The 17,366-nt window shown below is 47.2% G+C and overlaps 1 protein-coding gene across 1 annotated transcript in view; it reads left to right on the forward strand.

Annotated features, from left to right (window-relative positions):
• Positions 1–6,434: 6,434 nt before the first annotated feature.
• The window catches only part of DGKQ (diacylglycerol kinase theta), a 96,945-nt gene continuing 86,013 nt past the window's right edge, over positions 6,435–17,366 (forward strand). The window contains exon 1 of the mRNA XM_036764807.1: positions 6,435–6,789. Coding sequence (XP_036620702.1) covers positions 6,435–6,789 — 355 coding nt within the window. The remainder of the gene's footprint in view (positions 6,790–17,366) is intronic.

Raw genomic sequence — 17,366 nt, forward strand, 5'->3', positions numbered from 1 at the left:
GCTTGACTCCCACGTTTATTGGCTTTGTGACCTCAGTTAAGTCAGCCAGTCAGCCAAAAAGCATTCATTAAGCATGCATTATGTGCCTAGGCCCTAAGGAAACAAATACAAACAAAAAGAAAGATAATCCCTGCCCTCGGGGAGCTTACACTCAAATGAGAGAAGATTACCTGGAAAAGCGAGAGCGGAAAGGAGAAGGAGTGGAGGGGTGGAGGAGAGGACATTCATGCGGGAATGGTGGAGGGAGAGTCAGGAGCAGAGACCGAAGGGAAGGGAAGGATTGGCCTGGGCCCTCCCTCAAAATGGAGGTTTTAGGAGTGGCTCACCTATGGGACGCAGAGATGTTCCAGGGTGAGAAAGCTGTAAGGTATGAGGGAAATTTCACAGTGAGAAGGAAGCTGAGGCATGGTAGTAAATGCAAAGAGTCACAAGTGAGGAATGGTAAGTCATAACATCTTTCTTATTTGTATGACAGGGATAATAATATTTATGCAGCTTAGCTCAATAAGGATGTTATACAGAAAGCTCTTTGTAAACCTTGAAGGGCTATCTATAGAAATGGGAATTATTATTATTATTATTATTATTATTATATCTCTGACTCATAAAGGCAGCTGGTGGTGCAGTTGATAGAGTGCTAGGCCTGGAATCAGGAAGCTCTTAGTTCAAATCTGGCCTCAGACATGTATTAACTACATGACCCTGGACAAGTCATTTAACCACTGCTTGCCTCAGTTTCTTCAGCTGTAGAATGGGGGAAATAATATTGCCTACCTTGCAGTATGAGACTCAAAAGAGATAATATTTGTTTTTTTTAAAAATTAGTGTTGTGTCTGGAACATAGTAGGAATATAGTAGGAGCAATATAAATGCTTATATTGGCTGTGTGACCCTGGGAAAGTTATTTATCCTCTCAGTGCTCAGGGCAGCCCTCTGGGATTATAAGTAGCAAAGAAGGTACAGACCTGCAGTGGTAAGAAGATGTTTCCTCTCCAGGGAGTTCCCCATCACAGAAAAATCACTAGGCCAGCCCCAGCCTGTATCCCCATGTATGGAGGCACCTCTCCTAAAATGCTTCCCCCAAAGCTTCATGACTGGGCAGAAATGATGCTGGATTCATTGATTCTAAGCCGGTGGGTCAGACTAGACAATCTCCAAGATCCCTTCAGTCTCTGGCTCTCCGATGCTATGAGTACAAGCTCAGGAATAAGATTTCCAGGACACTGTGGGCTTTCTTGGTTAGAGGCAGAGATCCTTAGAGGAGCAGCCAACAAGGGATGAAATTACCCAAGTTGCATCACTGCAACTTTTAAATACTGGCTACTGAGGCACAGAGGGAGAGTGAAATCCACAGTGAAATCCCAGGTCCTCAGAGTGTTAAAATAATGGATGCTAAAGTGTTTTGGAAGCTGTTAAGTTCTGTACAGATGTGAGAGAATATTAGAAAGAAGATGATTACATGTAGGGGATGCTCGGTAATTTCTTTTGGAGTTGAGCCCTTGATATATACGGTGATGGATGAGGAAATGCTTTGAGAAAATATAAAGCCCTGCACTCACAATTATGAGGTCTGGTAATTATTCTTCAGAGAAGAAAGAGAGAACCCACCCAGACAGAGTTAGGAAAAGGGTGGTCATAGCCTATTGTGTAGCAGGCCAAGCCTAAACTACTTATCTTGGTATTCAAGGCCATCTACCACCTGATTCTATCCTGCTACTCCAAATCTTGTGTCCTCTACTTCTTAACTCAAGCCCTCCTTCTGACTAGCTAAACCTCTCCCTGGCACGTATCAGGTTCATTGACACTTCTGAGTCTTTGCTAAAGACATCCCCCTGCCTGGAAATATACTTCCCGTCTCCATTCAATTCATTTAAATCCAGATCATAATTATTAAGTGCTTACAGTGTGCAGAGAAGTTTCCTCGTCTGTAAAATGATCTAGAGAAGAAAATGGCAAACTGCTCCAGTATCTCTGCCAAGGAAACTTCAAAATGGGGTCACGGAAAGTTGGAAATGACTGAAAACTGCTGAACAACAACAGCAGCAGGGAAGACCCAAAGATTAAACAATACCTAGGGTCTGCCCTCATGGAGCTTACAGTCTAGGAGGGGGATGAGACACACACAATGTTATTACATACAATTATAGGGTAAATATGTGTAAGGAAGTGTAGAAGAATTCATAAGATGAAGGTTGCTCCTAATTGGAGGGACTCAAGAATACCTTGGTGGCAGAGGTGCCATTTGAGCTGGATTTTGAAGGATGCTTAGGATTTTCACAGGGAGAGATTGAAGGCATGGGGCATAGATCCTATCCTGGGGAAGGGAAGAGCATGAGGAAAGGTATGAAGATGGCCAAGCACAGTGCATGTATGATGGGGGTCAGTTTGGCTAGAGCTCAGGCCACTTGGAGAGGAGCAGAAAAACAGAAAGTTAGGGTGGAAGAGAACATTGTACACAGTAACAGCAACATTGTGCAATGACCAACTTTGATAGACTTAGTTCTTCTCAGCAATGCAAGGACCTAAAATAATTCCAAAACACTCATGATGGAAAATGCCATCCATATCCAGAAAAAGAACTATGGAGTCTGAATACAGATCAAAGCAGACTACTTGCTCTTTTTTTGTTTTGTTTTGTTACTTCTTTCTCATGATTCCTCCCATTGGTTCTAATTCTTCCTTACTACATGTAAGACTATGTTTAATATGAATGTCTATGTAAAGCCTGTATCAGATTGCACACTGTCTTGGGGAGGGAGTTGGGAAGGGATGGGGGAGAAAATTTAGAACTCAAAATCTTATGGAAGTAAATGTTGAAAACTAAAAATAAATAAATTAATTTTTAAAAAAGAAAGGGTGGCACTAGACTACTGAGGGCATTGAACACTGGGAACATTCAAGCCTACCCATCCTTTAGGGCTCGACTCACCCTCTTTACCCTCCTTCCCTCCTCCTGCAAGATAAGATGCCTTTCCTGACTAACTCCTATCTCACTGACCCCTTCCTTTTATGCATCCCTATAGCACTTAGTATCTATTCCACCTCCTTTGAGTGGGTAATTAGATGGGTAGGTCAGGAAACTGTGGTTTACAGTATGTATAATATGATTGAATTTCATTGTGGTCAAGATGGAGAGCTGGAGGCTAGATAATGGTACTGTGCTTAGGTGTAGACATCTTGAAAGCAGAGTTTGTATCATACCTATCTCTGTAACCTCCTGCGTAGAAGATAGGATATTGCCCATGGAAAATGCTTAACAGATGTCTGTAGAAATACTTGCTGAAGTCAGATATACTCAGAACTGAATGACTGCATGAACCAAGCAGTAGTGACTGAGGAAAAGTGGGATCCCTTTAGAACAGAGGTTATCTGAGGCTACTGGCCAGCTTTGTGGCCCACAAGGTAGGCAACACTCCCATCAGGTTAAAATGTAATTGGGAACTATTTAACAAAATAAAAATACACTGGAACACAGATAATGTGAGTATGTGGCTTTCTGAATCAATATGCTGCTTGCCCGGATTCTTAAGTAAAGGTTTAGTGGCCCCTGTTTTGATACGAGTTTGATATCACTGACCTAGAGGCAGGTTTCTGGTGTCACAGTTCAGGGATCCATTTGGACTCTGTTCAACATTTGTCCCAATGGTTTGGATGCTTATCAAAATTTTAGATGACATAAAACTGTCATGAGAAATGGGATGACAGAATCAGCATGAGAGAGAGAGAGAGAGAGAGGAGAGAGAGAGAGAGAATCTCAATTAACTGGAATTGAAGATTAGCTTAAGGTTCTAGGAATGGTTAACTTGGAGGAAAGAGGAAGAGAGAAGAAATTTCAGACTTCAAATATCAGAAATGTTACCGGAAGTCAGATTTAGCCAAATATAAGGGAAGAGTTCCTTGCAATGGAAATGGGTGCTGTAGGAGGTGGTGAGACTCCTAACACTAGGAGTATGTCAACAGAGGTTGACTAAAGATCTGTCAGGGAAGTGATAGAGAGGATTCCTGATACGGTGGGAATTTGGTTTTTAGGACCTCTAAAGTGCATCATCCCCCCACCATGCAGCATGGAAGGCCTTGCACATAATAACTTGTTGAATGAGTGATACCATTTAACATTTGATTCATTTCTATTCTCCCTTGTCTTGTTTAGTTCTATATTCTGTGCTATGGGCTCTTCCCCACGGTTAGCTCCCTGAGAACTGTTTCTTCTCCGTGTCCACCAGACTGAAGCTGAGCATGGAAGAAGGATCCTCAATAATATTCTAGTTGAGTTTAATCAGAAGGCCACCAATTAACCATACTCCAGCACTTTGATGGATCTGCAATTTCATTCAAGGAGATAGCACAGGGGATGGAAAGATGGACCTGGATTCAAGTAGTCCTGAGTTCAAATCTCCCCTCAGACATTAGCTATGTGGTACAAGTCACTTAATCACTGTCTGCCTCAGTTTCCCCAGCTGAAAAATGAGAATGATAATAATAATACCTACCTCTCAGGGTTGTTATGAAGGGGAAAAAAAATCAAAGAATATTTGTAAAGCATGTTATAAACCTTAAAGTACTATATGGATGCTTATCATTATTCTTAGCAAATTGTCTAGCTTGTAGTTGTCACCAACAAAAGGAAAAGGATCTAAGACCTTTTCTTGTAAAGTGCTGGGCTGCAGAGCTGTAATTTCTGCATAATGCAGCAGAAGATTCAGTTCAATAAACACTTAGAAGCATTTGTTCTGGGCTACACACTGAGGGGGTGTAAGAGATGAATAGGACCTGATTTCTGCTCTCAGCACGCTCCCAATCTAGCAGAAGAGGAGCAACAATGGCTCTAAGAACTATAATAAAAATGAAATCATGGCAGATACAAAAGAAAGGTGCCCAGCAAGCCCAAAGCGGGGGAAGGAAAACTCATTTCTAGGATCTTAGAGCTGGAATGGACTCTAATCTAACTCTCTTATTTTACAGAGGGGGAAACAGTCTCAGAGAGGGGAAGGACTTGTCCCAAGTCACAAAGTTAATAAAGGGCAGAGTCAGGAGAGAACCCAGAGCTCTCGACTCCAGAAATCAGTACTCTGTGCACTATGCTAAGCTGCTTCTATTTCTGTCTGGGAATCCTGGGTGCCCTAGAAAATGTCGAGGGAATCCCGGCTGTGATCTCCTCTGGGCCCAGGTGAGCAACAGGTGTCCTGAGATAGAGTGGGAGGAGGAGCACAGCACAGGGTTGGGGGAAAGCCCCTGACTTGGGGTCAGAATTCAACCCAACAATTCCATAAACTCCTATTTTGTGTTAGGCATGTCTGGGGTGGCAATGTCAGTGATGAAATAGTTCTCCTTGCAGGAGATCTCAGAGGCCATCTAGTTCACCCCAGTCTACCATTTTACAGGTAGGGAAACTGAGGCCCAAAGAAGTTAAAGTGACTTGGCTAGGACAACAGGTAGTAAGCCTCAGAGGCAGAATTTGAACCCAGGTCATCTGATTTCAGGCTTAGTATGCTTTTCCATTATATCAGACGGAGAAAGACAATGCTGAACTTAGAGATCAGGAAGGTTTTGAGTTCTGAGGCTCACTAGCTGCATGCCAATGGAGAAGTCTTTGAGCCTCAGTTTCCTCATCTAGAAATGCCTTTTCATAATGCCTATAGTACTTAACACACAGCGTTGGTTGTGAGGCTCAAATGAGATAACTTATGTGAAGCACTTTGCAAATTTTAAACTTCTATATAAATGTCAATTATTGTTTATTATTCTTATGCCGTACTGGCGGATAGAAACAAGTAAACAGATAAGTAAATGTAAGAGAATAGGAGGAAAGGCTCCCCAGTGATAGGAGGAAAGGCTTCTCAGTAGGAGATGACCCCTGAGCTGATCCTGGAATGCAGTTTAAGAATCCGAGCGACAGAGGCCAGGCCGGATCGCTGGTCCGGGCTTTGCCACAAACTCGCTGTGAGACCTTTGAGAGAATCCTTTCTCCTATGTGGGCCTCAGTTTCTGCCTTTGTAAACTGACAAGGATGACTTTGGGGAGATCTAACGGAGCCCCTACCCCTCCGCCTTTAAAGTTGCCGGCGAGGAGTGAGCGGGTGGGAGGGCTGGTTCCACCGCACGCTCTGTTACTCCCCTCCCCTCCCCTCCCCGGCGCCCAAGCCCTGCAGCCAGCCGGGAGTCTGCATCTCCTCGCACCTGCGGGGTCCCCAACCCGGAGGCGACCCCGCCCCGCTCCGCCCCGTCCCTCACCGTCCCTCCCCCTGCGCCCGTGTGCTCGAAGCCGGCGCCTCTGGGCATGCTCAGTAGCTCGGTGGCCAAGGTCTGGCCGCCAGTCGGAAGCTGTGTGCGTCTCCGGTTCTAGCTCCCGGCCGGGCCCATGCGGACTGCGGAGCTTGGCACCCCCCGTGCGCCCTGGGCGCCCCGCGCCTAAGCCTCCGGCAGGCTGCGGGCCGGATGGCGGCGGCGGCGGCCACGGGCGCTCGCTCCTGGTTCGGCGGCGGCGGCGGCGGCGGCAGCGGCAGCGGCTCGGGCTCGGGCTCGGGCTCGGGCTCGGGCTCCGGCTCTCGTCTGGGGAGCCCGGCCTCCAGCCCCCAGCTCGGCGGCGGCGGCAAGGGCCGCCCGCAGCCCGGCGACACGGGCCAGGGGCAGGGCGCCGGGCCGGGGCAGGGACAGGAGCCGGGCCCCAAGCCCTCGGCGCCCCTCGCCGCTCCTCCGGGCCACAGCTTCAGGAAAGTGACGCTCACCAAGCCCACCTTCTGCCACTACTGCACCGACTTCATCTGGGGACTGGCCGGCTTTCAGTGCGAGGGTGAGTGCGGGGACTCCCAGACCCCCTTCCCAAGTACAGATCCCTGACTGGGACCCTTCTAGCCCTACTCAGCAGCTCATTCCATCCGTGGACCTTTGAGCGCCTCCTGGGGCAAAGCGGGCAACCTTGAACTCAGTCCTAGGGCTTAAAGCCCCTCCGGGGACGCTCCGCAGGGGATGTATATCAGCCTAGGACCCCTTCATGAGGGGATGGACACTACTCTGGGACCTGGCATCCGTCCGTCCGTCCCCCCCCCCCCGCCCCCCGTTTAGGGCAGATCTTGGCCAGGGACTGCCTGAACCACCTCCACCCAGAGGATAGAACTCAGGCCAGTTTCTTCGTCTCTTTTGCCACTCACTACCCACCTTGCTATGCGACCTAAGCCTTTGGCCCTTGGGGCTTGATGCTGGGACCCTTACACCTCTTCTCCTTCCTGCTTTCCTCTGCATCATCCAGTCCAGGCTGTCTGGGTTCTAAATTTGCCAGCTTCTTCCTCTTAGAGGTACAGCTTGGAAGCCTGACCTGGGGTGAGGACCACAGAATTGGAGAGTAGGCCAGGCCAGGTTTGGGGGTCTCTGTATGGACATTGGAGGATTGAGTAGCTCTCTCTAATTCAAGGTCCTATAATTAGCCTGGAGAAAAAAGGGTTTATTGGGCATATTGGCCTGCTAGACATCACTTTGCACCAAACATCTGTCCTCATTCCAACCTCAGGTCTGGAAGGACCTATTCCTTCCTCTCATAGCATTCTTTATTTCTCAGAAACATTTTTCATATAGTATGGTGAAATATGGTTATCTGTGCCTTTTAGTAGAAAGTAAGCTCTGGAAGGCAGGGTCTGGATAATTTCTAAGGTTTGCATCTTCCCCGGCACTGAGCACTCTATACACACAGGTGGAATGTGTTGAATTGGCATTGTTCCTATTCGTTGGGGGAGCTAAGGGACAGAGAGGAACATTCTGGGAGCTTTGGTTGTGTGCCACCTCCACCTCCCCCACCCAGTAATGCTGTTGGATTTTCATCAGCACCCTTTTCTACGCAGAGCCCAGTGCTGGGTGTTGGGGGGAGACAGCCAGAGAAACAGCCTAGGGCCCTGCCCTTAGGGAGCAGGGGGCTCACAGTCTGGTTGGGGAGACAGTCTCCACACATGTAGTCAGGGCTGAATAAGAGGTATAGACAATGCTCTGGATGGTTCAGGGAGGAAGAGGTCACTTCAGGATGGTGTGTTCAGGGAGGGCTTCCCGGGAAAGCTGGTACTCAAACGGAGCCATGGTTTGGATTCAGATGGGGCCATGGAAGGTATGGTGTGAGCAAAGGGGGCAGTGCCCTAGGTATGTGGGGATAAAGCTGGGAGTCCAGGAGCCCTTCCTGTGGAGGTCTCTGTGTACATCTCGATCAGGTCAATGTTGGGCCCCATGGGAGCTCCCCTGAAAGCACAGTCCAGTTCCCTGGAGACCAGGGTGCAGCTCTTCACACAGCTGTCCTGACAGCCACAAGCTGGCTGAAGAATCAGCTCAATCCCTTGATTCATTTTGTAAATTGTAGAATGTTAGAGCTGGGATAGGAAGAGTCACAGGGACTGTGCCTATGTTATTCCGGTATTGGTGTAGAGGGTCTCCCAGGGGAGAAAATTCTTTCTGTCACTGCATGTTGTCATCTTTTTGAGTCAACAAACATTTATTAATGCCTACTATGTTCTGGGCATTGAGGTTAAGTGCTGAAGATACAAAAAAAAGGCAAAAGATAGGCCCTTCCCTCAAGAAAGTCACTGTCTAATGCAGGCTACGATATGCAAGCAGCCATGTATAAACAAGCTATATACTGGATAAATTGGAAATAATCAACAGAGGAAAGGCACTAGAATTAAGAAGAATTGGGAAAGGCTTCCCATAGAAGGTTGGGTTTAGCTGAAGGAAGCCAGAAGACAGAGATGAGGAGGCAGAGAATTCCAGGCACGGGGGACAGACAATAAAAATGTCCAAAGTAGGGAGATGTGGGGAAGAACCAGGAGGCCAGTGCCGCAGGATTGCAGAGTATGATGCGTCCATAGTCTTAGAGAAAGGAAGGATTTTTAAGTATAGATTGTCAGCATTGGGAAGGACCTTAGAGACCATTGAGACCAGACCCCTCCATTTTACATTTGGGGAAACAGAGGCCAGGTAGCACACACAGAACAAATTCATAGTAGAGCCTGGACTAACTCCTCTGGCTTTTTTGGACTCATTGTCCCTTTCCTCCTTAATTTTTTACCATGCTTACTGACTCTTGTGCAGAAAGGGAGCCAACCCTGGGCAGATAGCAAGCATTAAGTATGCTTATTGGCTCAAGGATTCAGAACTGAAAGGGACCCCATTTAGTCCACCACTCCTCCATTTTACAGTTGAGGATACTGAGATTCGGAAAGATGAAGTGCTTTGCCCTGGCTCGTGCACGTAGCAAGTGATAGAACCAGGCCCACATCACTCATCTGACTGATCCTGTCCGTGGTGCCTGGTGGCCCCTCATTCGATTCTCCATTGTTCTTGGTGGATTCTAACTAACTGATTAATGATATTTTATGAGATGGAGCTTGGGGCATAGTGGGAAGAAATCTCAACTTGGAGCCCAAAGTGCTGAGTTTGATTGTCACTTCTGCCACTTTCAAGCAAATTGTTTCACATCTGTAACATCTGTAAAATGGGATTATTAATGCTTACCTCACTGGACTGTTCTCAGGAAAGTGTTTTGTGAACTATAAAATTCTATCTAAGTGAATCATTTTTATTACTACTAATGATAACAATAATTTAGTTTTGTGGCCATGGGGCCCTTAGGGAGCCATAGTCTGGGACAAAGGAATCACTGTAGTAATAATACTGGGAGTGTGGTATGTGTCCGGCTAGCTTGTCCTTGAACTTCTAACCTCCAGTCTGGGAGGATGATATCTGGTGAGCCCTTACCTGGAGGATAGGAATAAGGAAGGAGGGATAATTACTGCAGCAGTTCACTTTTTGGAAGCCTTCGAGGTATATCCCTTTCAGACCCCTGAGAAGGAGGTAGTCCATTTTTATCCCCAACTTACAGATGAAGCCCAGAGAAGGAAAACCACTTGCCCACATTATACAACAGCAGAGGCAGAGACAGTCCTTGAACCCAGGCCCTCAAACTTAACTTTCTGTCTTCTTTCTACTATTCCTCACTGGTTTTCTTCTTCGTGCTATGAACCTCTTTCCCCCCCCACCTTTGTTTCCTCCCCACCCCTTTCTGTCCCCAATAGTAGTGGCTTCTGAAAATGACCGCCATTAGCCACTTAAGCAGGCCAACAAAAAGGCCCTGAGGTTTAATGGAAAAAACATTGGAGGCAGAGGGTCTGGGTTTGTATCTTAGCTCTTTCTCCCTCTATGACCTTGGTCACATTGCCTCTTTCTTAGCTCATTTCCCTCATCCGTTATTGGCTGAAAGCCAAGATAGGTGATCTTTAAGGGCTCTTCCAGCCCTAGATCCTAGGAGATCTGGGACCGGTAGAAAAGCATTTTTTTAAAAGTAGCATATAAGGTCCAGTTAGTAGTCCAACACAGGGTGGTGTTGTGGAAATGGCGTGGACCAGGCGTAGGATGCCTGGGTCCAGATCCTATCTCTCTTACTTCTGAGTTATATACTCAAGGGGAATGTATTCCCTCGGAGCTTCCATTTTCTCAATGATATGTCTACTGAGATGTGGCTCCCAACCTGTTTGAGAATGAGAATCTCATTTTTCATCACCAATCTTTCAGACTTCGGCCCCTCCCCATATGATTGTAGTTGTGCTATTAGCTATAACGTCTTGATTAGAAAAAAATATATGTGACCAAAAGCTACTGTGAATTTCGGAGTGCTTTTAAGTGAGTTGTATTTTTAGCAATCAAAATAACATCTATGTGCGTATGAAAAATAGAAACACATAGGAGTGAGATATATTATTTGTTCTCTACGTAAGGTATAATTTCTTATTTGTGGATTTGTAGACCCCACAAAAAAAAAGCTCCAGCCTGTGTGGAGTCCATAGCCCTCAAGTTGGGACCCACAGGACTAGAGATTTGCTAATCCAATTCAGTATTTATTTAGAGCCTACTGTTGACAAGGTACTGTAGATACATCCTTCCTTGGTTCAAGATTTTCAGTGTAAAGGCTATGTACAAAGCAAGCATCTGGGTACTTTTTGAACCTGTGGTCCCTGATACCCAGTGACTGTCATAAAACAGCCACATCCCTCCTGACATTCTCTCCTTCCTGCTTCAGGGCTGGTAGGAACCCGTGGGTTTAATAGACTGCCGCAGATGGGATTGTTGTCTACAAATAATATAGCTCTGCCATCCCAAGCAAGCCCTGACAGGACTCCTAGGGAGCAGGAGTAAGCCCTCACACTGGGAAAATACCTTCTGTACTTAAGCCTTTTGGCTTCTCTCAGGCCGATTTTGAGCTTAAGCCTAGTTCTCTCCTGAGACTGGCAGAGACGATTAGCAGCTATGTGAGCTGAGAGGCTCTAAGGAGGATCTCCGTTCTCAAGGGCCCTCTAGACAGGCAGGTGCCCGATGTTTGGGATTATGCTGGGAGCCAGGCAAGCCGGGGGTGGAACTCTTGGAGGGAGAAGCTGTCTAGAAACAGCTCAGAGTTGGGCCCTTCAGGCTGCCCCAGTGGGGATGAGGCCAAGTACAGGCAGGAGGTGGGCTTTGGGCCTAGAAGACAGCTGTCTGTGAATCCTTGAGTACATGCTCTGCTCCACTCCAGTAAAGGAATCCCGACCTTGGTTTCAGCCATTGTCGCTGAAGAACGTGTGTGCCTTCGGCTCACTGGCAGCCAGAGGGAAATCAAGGGGTCTGCCTTGTTCGTCATCAGTAATGGAGTGACTGCTCATGGGGAGGGCATTATGCTTGGTGCTGGGGATACAGAGAGGAGGGAAACCTGGACCCTCCCCCAGAGTGGATTTGTGGTCCAGGAGAGGAAACAGGATGTGAACACAAAAGGTACTTGAGAGGCTGGTAGAGTGAAGAGAGTGGCTTGGAGTCTAGACGTTTGGGGCCAAATTCCAGCTCTTCACTCTTACTAGCTATGGGAATACGGGCAAGGCTGATGTGGGAATATCAGCCTCAGTTTCCTGGTCTATAAAAAAGGGATACTAATGCTTTGGTTCCTGCCTCGGAGGGATAAGCACCTTAACATACTAGCAAGGTGGGGGCTGCTGTTATCCTGGAGAAGCATCTATGACCCCCGCAATGTCAAACATAATGTGGCTCAGTGGTTTGAGGGTTTGAGGTGGAGATCTGGATGTCAGAAAAGCTTCCTTAATCTGTTGCCGGACCAGCAGATTTTCAGCCTGCCTTCCCTATTACAGATGCAGAGGCTTCCTGCGTGGTCTGATTTAAATCAGGATGGGGTGGGGGTGGGGGGCCACTGTGAGAAACTGCAAAAGGCAGGAAAGATAGGTATTCTTCCCAATTTACTGGTAAGGAAAGCCTAGGAGGGGAAGTGACAAGTGAGCTAGCTAGTGCTATAGTGAAGACTAGAACCCAGGCCTCCTGCCTGTTTAAGCTCATCACATCGATGGCTGTTCCTCGACTCTTATTTATAGGAATCCACTTCTGTAAACAGCTAACTTCTGTTACTTATGGCAGCCTGGGGAGAGGTGCCTCATCTCCCCCCCTGCCCCCGCCCCCCCCTTACCAAGGGTTAGTTATCCAGTTAACATTGTACATTCTGGGTTCCTAGCCCAGAGCTGGCAGCCAGGAGGGGTACAAAGGATGAGAAGGCACAGCTTCTGCCCTTGAAGAGCTGATTGCCTTGTTGGCAAAATGCCCTCCGATACTTGAGAAATTGACTGGTCCCCATGGTGGCACAGAGAGCCTGTGGCAGGCAAAAACTTGTAACCATCAGGCAGCATTCATAGAACAAGTGAAGTGATTGGCCCACTATGCAGTGAGTGCCTCAGTCAGAGCCCATCTGGAGTACTATCTTCAGTGCTGGACACACTTTTGGGGCAGGCCACTGCCATGTCAGAGGAGGACAGTTCAAATGGGAAGGGATCGCAGTGAATGTGGGGATCACTTGGAGGCCCTGGAGAAGAGTCAGGGAGCACAAGGGATTGTCTCATGGAAGGAGTGATTTCACCTGCTTTGCTTGGCCCCAGAAAACAGGACTAGGAAAAAGGCATAAAAGAAGGCAGGAAAAAGCAGCATTTTGGCTCAGTATCAAGATGAATTTCCTAACAGTGATCCTTGTCCAACAATGAAGTGTCCAGGCTGGAAGTGACCTTAGAGACCATTAGGTCAGGGGCTCCTCACCTTTCCTGTGTTTTACCAGCAGTTTGGGGAAAGCCTATGTTCAGAATCATATTTTTGAATACATAAAATAAAATGCATAGGGTTACCAAGGCAATAAATTATATTGAAATAGTTATCAAACTTTTGTTTAAAAAAAAAGTAAAGAACCCCCAATCTAGTCCAACCATGTTACAGATGGGGAAACTGAGGTCCCAAACAGGGGAGGTGACTTGACGAAGGTCAGATTGTGAGTTAGTGGTGGAGTCAGAACTAGAATCCAGGTTTCATGACTCCTCATCCACAGCAAGAGGCAAGGATTAGGAAGGGATGGATACCGCTCCCCCAGTCCCAGCCACTTATGAGATAGTGAGAATTCTAACACTTATAACAGTTTGCTTTGGCTTTTGTAATTTGTAGCTTTTCAGGCAAAGGGTTTACAGCCATCCTTTGCCCTGGGCCAGATGTTTGCCAGTCACAGCAATAACCATCCCTCCTGTGTGTACAGAGCTTTACCATTTATCAAACTCTTTTCTATGTGTTATCTCATTTGATTCTCACAATAACCCCATTCAAGAGGATGACCTCAGAGTAGTACTTGCTCTCCCCATTTCATTGAGGAGAAAACTGAGACCAGAGATCGTGATGATTTAGTGGTAAAATTGGGGACTTCAAACCAGTTTTCCTGCCCCAGCCCAGAGCTCCTTTCTGTTGTAGCTGAACCATATTTCTCCTCATCTATTTGTTCTTGTTGCTTCTGTTGATCATCAGTATAGATGAAGACACCTTTGCAGCCTCCTGAAGAGCAGCCACTCCCTGCAGACTGACTTTTCAGGAAGTGAGTCCTGGCTCTGAGCAGAGAAGTAGGAAGAAATGTTCCCCACCTCTTCCCTCCTCCTCTTTCTCACCTCCCGGGGATGCAGGAAAGTCACACCGAGAGGTTTATGAGTTAAAAAGGTCACCCAGAGGAGCATTTGTAGGAGTCTCTGCCAGGCTGGGGCAGCTTTGGGAGGGGGCCAAGCCAGGAGCCAGCTCCCCTCTGAGGAGCCTGAGCCCACACGGCCTGGGGTCATTTCAGCTTCAGTTATTTTTAGGGTGCTGGGGATAAAAAAACAAAAACCAACAATCCTCACTTTCAGAAAGATTAGGTCTATTAGGGTATGGCTTCTTCACTTGGGGGTCCATAAATTTATTTTGAAAAAAAAAATGTATTGATAACTGTACTTCCATATAATTGGTTTCCTTCAGTAAGTCTGTGTATTTTATTTTATGCATTTAAAAACATGATTCTGAGAAGGGTGCCATAAGTGGCACCAGACAGAAGCCATCAAACAAAAAAAGATTGAGAACCCCCAGACTTGGGGGGGAAATATGGCACATACACACATGAGTGTAATGCAAGGGAGAATGTGCTGGTCACAAAAGAGGTCCATAAAAGTGTTTGGGGAGATTTCAGGAGGAAGAGGTCACTGTTACCTATTGGGAGGAAGGATGAGGAAGGCTTCAAATTTATTGATTTGGGTGAACCTCCCCCTGGATGCTGACTATGGATCACCCCCTAGCCCCTCACCATCTCTGGCATCCTATCCTCTTGGCCACAAAGATCCAGGAAGATTTGGGGAGCTAGCACCCTAAACCAGGACTTGGGGCTCCAAATCTAGAGTGCTTTCCAGTCTCCCCCCCACCCCGCCCCACCCCATACACATCCATGCCCCTGGAACCCTCTGAAAACATAGAACACAAGCCAGGCACCAGCTTGGAGACAGTCGAGACTTCGCCATTCTGGGAGTGATGTATGTGTGCCCACATGGCATGGTGAGCGTGGGAAGAAGAGGGGACAAGGGAGGACCTTGGAGAGAGGTGGAGGAGTCTGGAACCTGAGCCTTGCCCTACAAAAGCGGCTGCTCCAGTGACAACCCCAGCCCCATCTGCATCCGCATCCTCAGCTTTGGAGGTGGGTGAGGTTCTGGAACTGGCTCTGGGAAACCTGTTCTGCCAGTCCAGGATTTGACACCATAGAAAGATTGCTTAGTAACAATGGTTGAAGGAGGGATTGTAAACTAGCCGAGTGGGAGGATTAATTGCTAGCTTGTCTCTGTGGAAGTACAAGGAACAAAAATTCAAAGGAGAAAGAAGATGGTTCATTTGTAAAACTCCTGGCTGGTGGCAAAACCAGTCTGGGGAATGTTTATACTTTTAGAAAGTCAGGCAGCTGACTTAGGGTCAGCCCTGAAGGGCGATGGCCCCAAGAGGATGTCCTCTGACTATAAGTCATACCCGGCCTAATTGGGGGGAGGGGGAGGGAGGCTGTGCCTACTGATTAATACCAGTCCCCCCCAACACACACACCCATTCATCCAGTGTTTTGAAGGTCTCCTAGCCCTTCGCTGCCATCATTGATTTGGGCGAACCTCCCCCAGCATGCTGACCATGGATCACCCCCTGGCCCCCCAGCCCCTCGCCACCTCTGGCATCTTATCCTCCTGGCCACAAAGATCCAGGAAGATTTGGGGAGCTAGCACCCTAAACCAGGACTTGGGGCTCCAAATCTAGTGTGCTTTCCACTCCACCCCACCTCCACCCCCCGCCCTATGCATCCATGCCGCTGAAGTCCTCTCTGTCTTGAGCCTCATACCACCACCCTGTAAGGCAGGGGAGGGCAGGGACCATTCTTCCCATTTGGCAAATGGGAAAACTGAGGCCCGGAGAGGTTTGGCTTTAGGAAAGGCCTGGAGGTTTACCCACAAAGTTACACACAACGGTTCTTAGCAGAGCCTGGGCTCGAATTTAGATCTAGACTTCTACACCTGAGCTCTTTTGGGTGGGTGTAGAGAAGAGGGCATGGCTGTTTTGGGGAGAATCTGGAAGTGTAGATATATGGGACCACTCCCTTCTTCTGTTTAGCTGTCTGCAGATAGTGTTTTTCCCTTCCCAGAAGCAAGTTGGAGATAAAGCTTCCTTGCCCCTCTTATAAAGTCCTAGATATAGATATAGAGTTGGAAGGGACCCTTGAAGGTCATCTCACCAAGCCTTTTACAGGTAAAGAAACTGAGGCCCAGAACAATCAAGAGACTTGCCCAAGAGTAAGGTCACAGGCAGCAAATAGCAAAGCCAGGATTTGAACCTAGGGAAAGTCCCACCTTAATTACTGATACAATCCTCTGGCTCTAAATGCAGCATACCTTCTATTGTATCTCTTTTTTTTGCCTTTGCATCCTTGGAGGTTAGCAAAGGGACTGGGACATTGTAGCTGCTGAATAAATGTGGAGTTGTGTTGTGGTGTGGCAGCGACCCAGGACTCTAGGTCATGCCAACGTAGCAAAAGCCCTGGCATGGCCAGTCAAGTTGGAAGGCTTTGAGTGTGGGCCCAGGACACATGTCATGTGTCTGGCTTGGCCAACCAGGCTGAAGTGAGGAGAAGGAGGAGGATTACTAGTAGTAGTAATACTGGTAGTAGCCACCGCAGCAACTCATTAAGCTATTAAGCTGTGTCCTCAAAAGGTGTGGGGAGAGATAGGAGGAGACCCACATTGTGGAAATCAGGGGTCCTTGAAGGGTAATATTGAACTATAATTTATTTGGAATTTACTCTTAGGAAAAAACTAAACCATTTAAGCTTACATTTATAACTTTTTTTTAAAGACAGATCGCGATGTCAGTTTATCAGCGAGTGACTCCTGTGTCAACATTCAACAAACATCATAAAGCTCCTTTCGGCCGAAAAGCACACTCCTCTCATTATATTTCTTTGTCCAGTCACTCTGTGTATATTTGTTCCTTCAAACTGTTTTTTATATCTTTTTTAAAAAATCAGTTTTCTTTCCCAGACTGTTACTTCCCGCACATCCGCATGAGCCTTCTTTTGTAATTAAGGATAAGAAAAAAGACAAAAGAATAAAAAAAAATAGTTCAGTGAAAATGACCAAAGGATCAAATCCTACAACAGTATGTGCGGTGCTCCACACCCATAGTCCCTCACCTCTGCCAACAAGGGAGGGAGGTACTAGCTTGTAACATGTTCCTTAATTTTGAATTATTTCCTACAAATCTTTCCATAATTTAATTCACCATTCTTTAGTGCCTGCTTTATGCAAGACCTGTGTCAGGCTCTAGAAATGCAAAGGCAGAAAGGAGGCAGGTAGTCCCCCCTGCTCTCAGGAAGCTTATGCTCTCCTGGGGAGGTGAGCTGGGAAAGCCTTCAGTACCAGGTGGTTTGAGGAGGGAGGGAGCACTGCAGGGAGGAAGGAAGGAGAGAGGGAACTGGGAAGGTTTCCTGGAGGAAGTAACAACAGAGTTGACTCTGAA

This window comes from Trichosurus vulpecula, chromosome 6 (genome assembly GCF_011100635.1).
Source record: "Trichosurus vulpecula isolate mTriVul1 chromosome 6, mTriVul1.pri, whole genome shotgun sequence".
NCBI lineage: Eukaryota > Metazoa > Chordata > Mammalia > Diprotodontia > Phalangeridae > Trichosurus > Trichosurus vulpecula.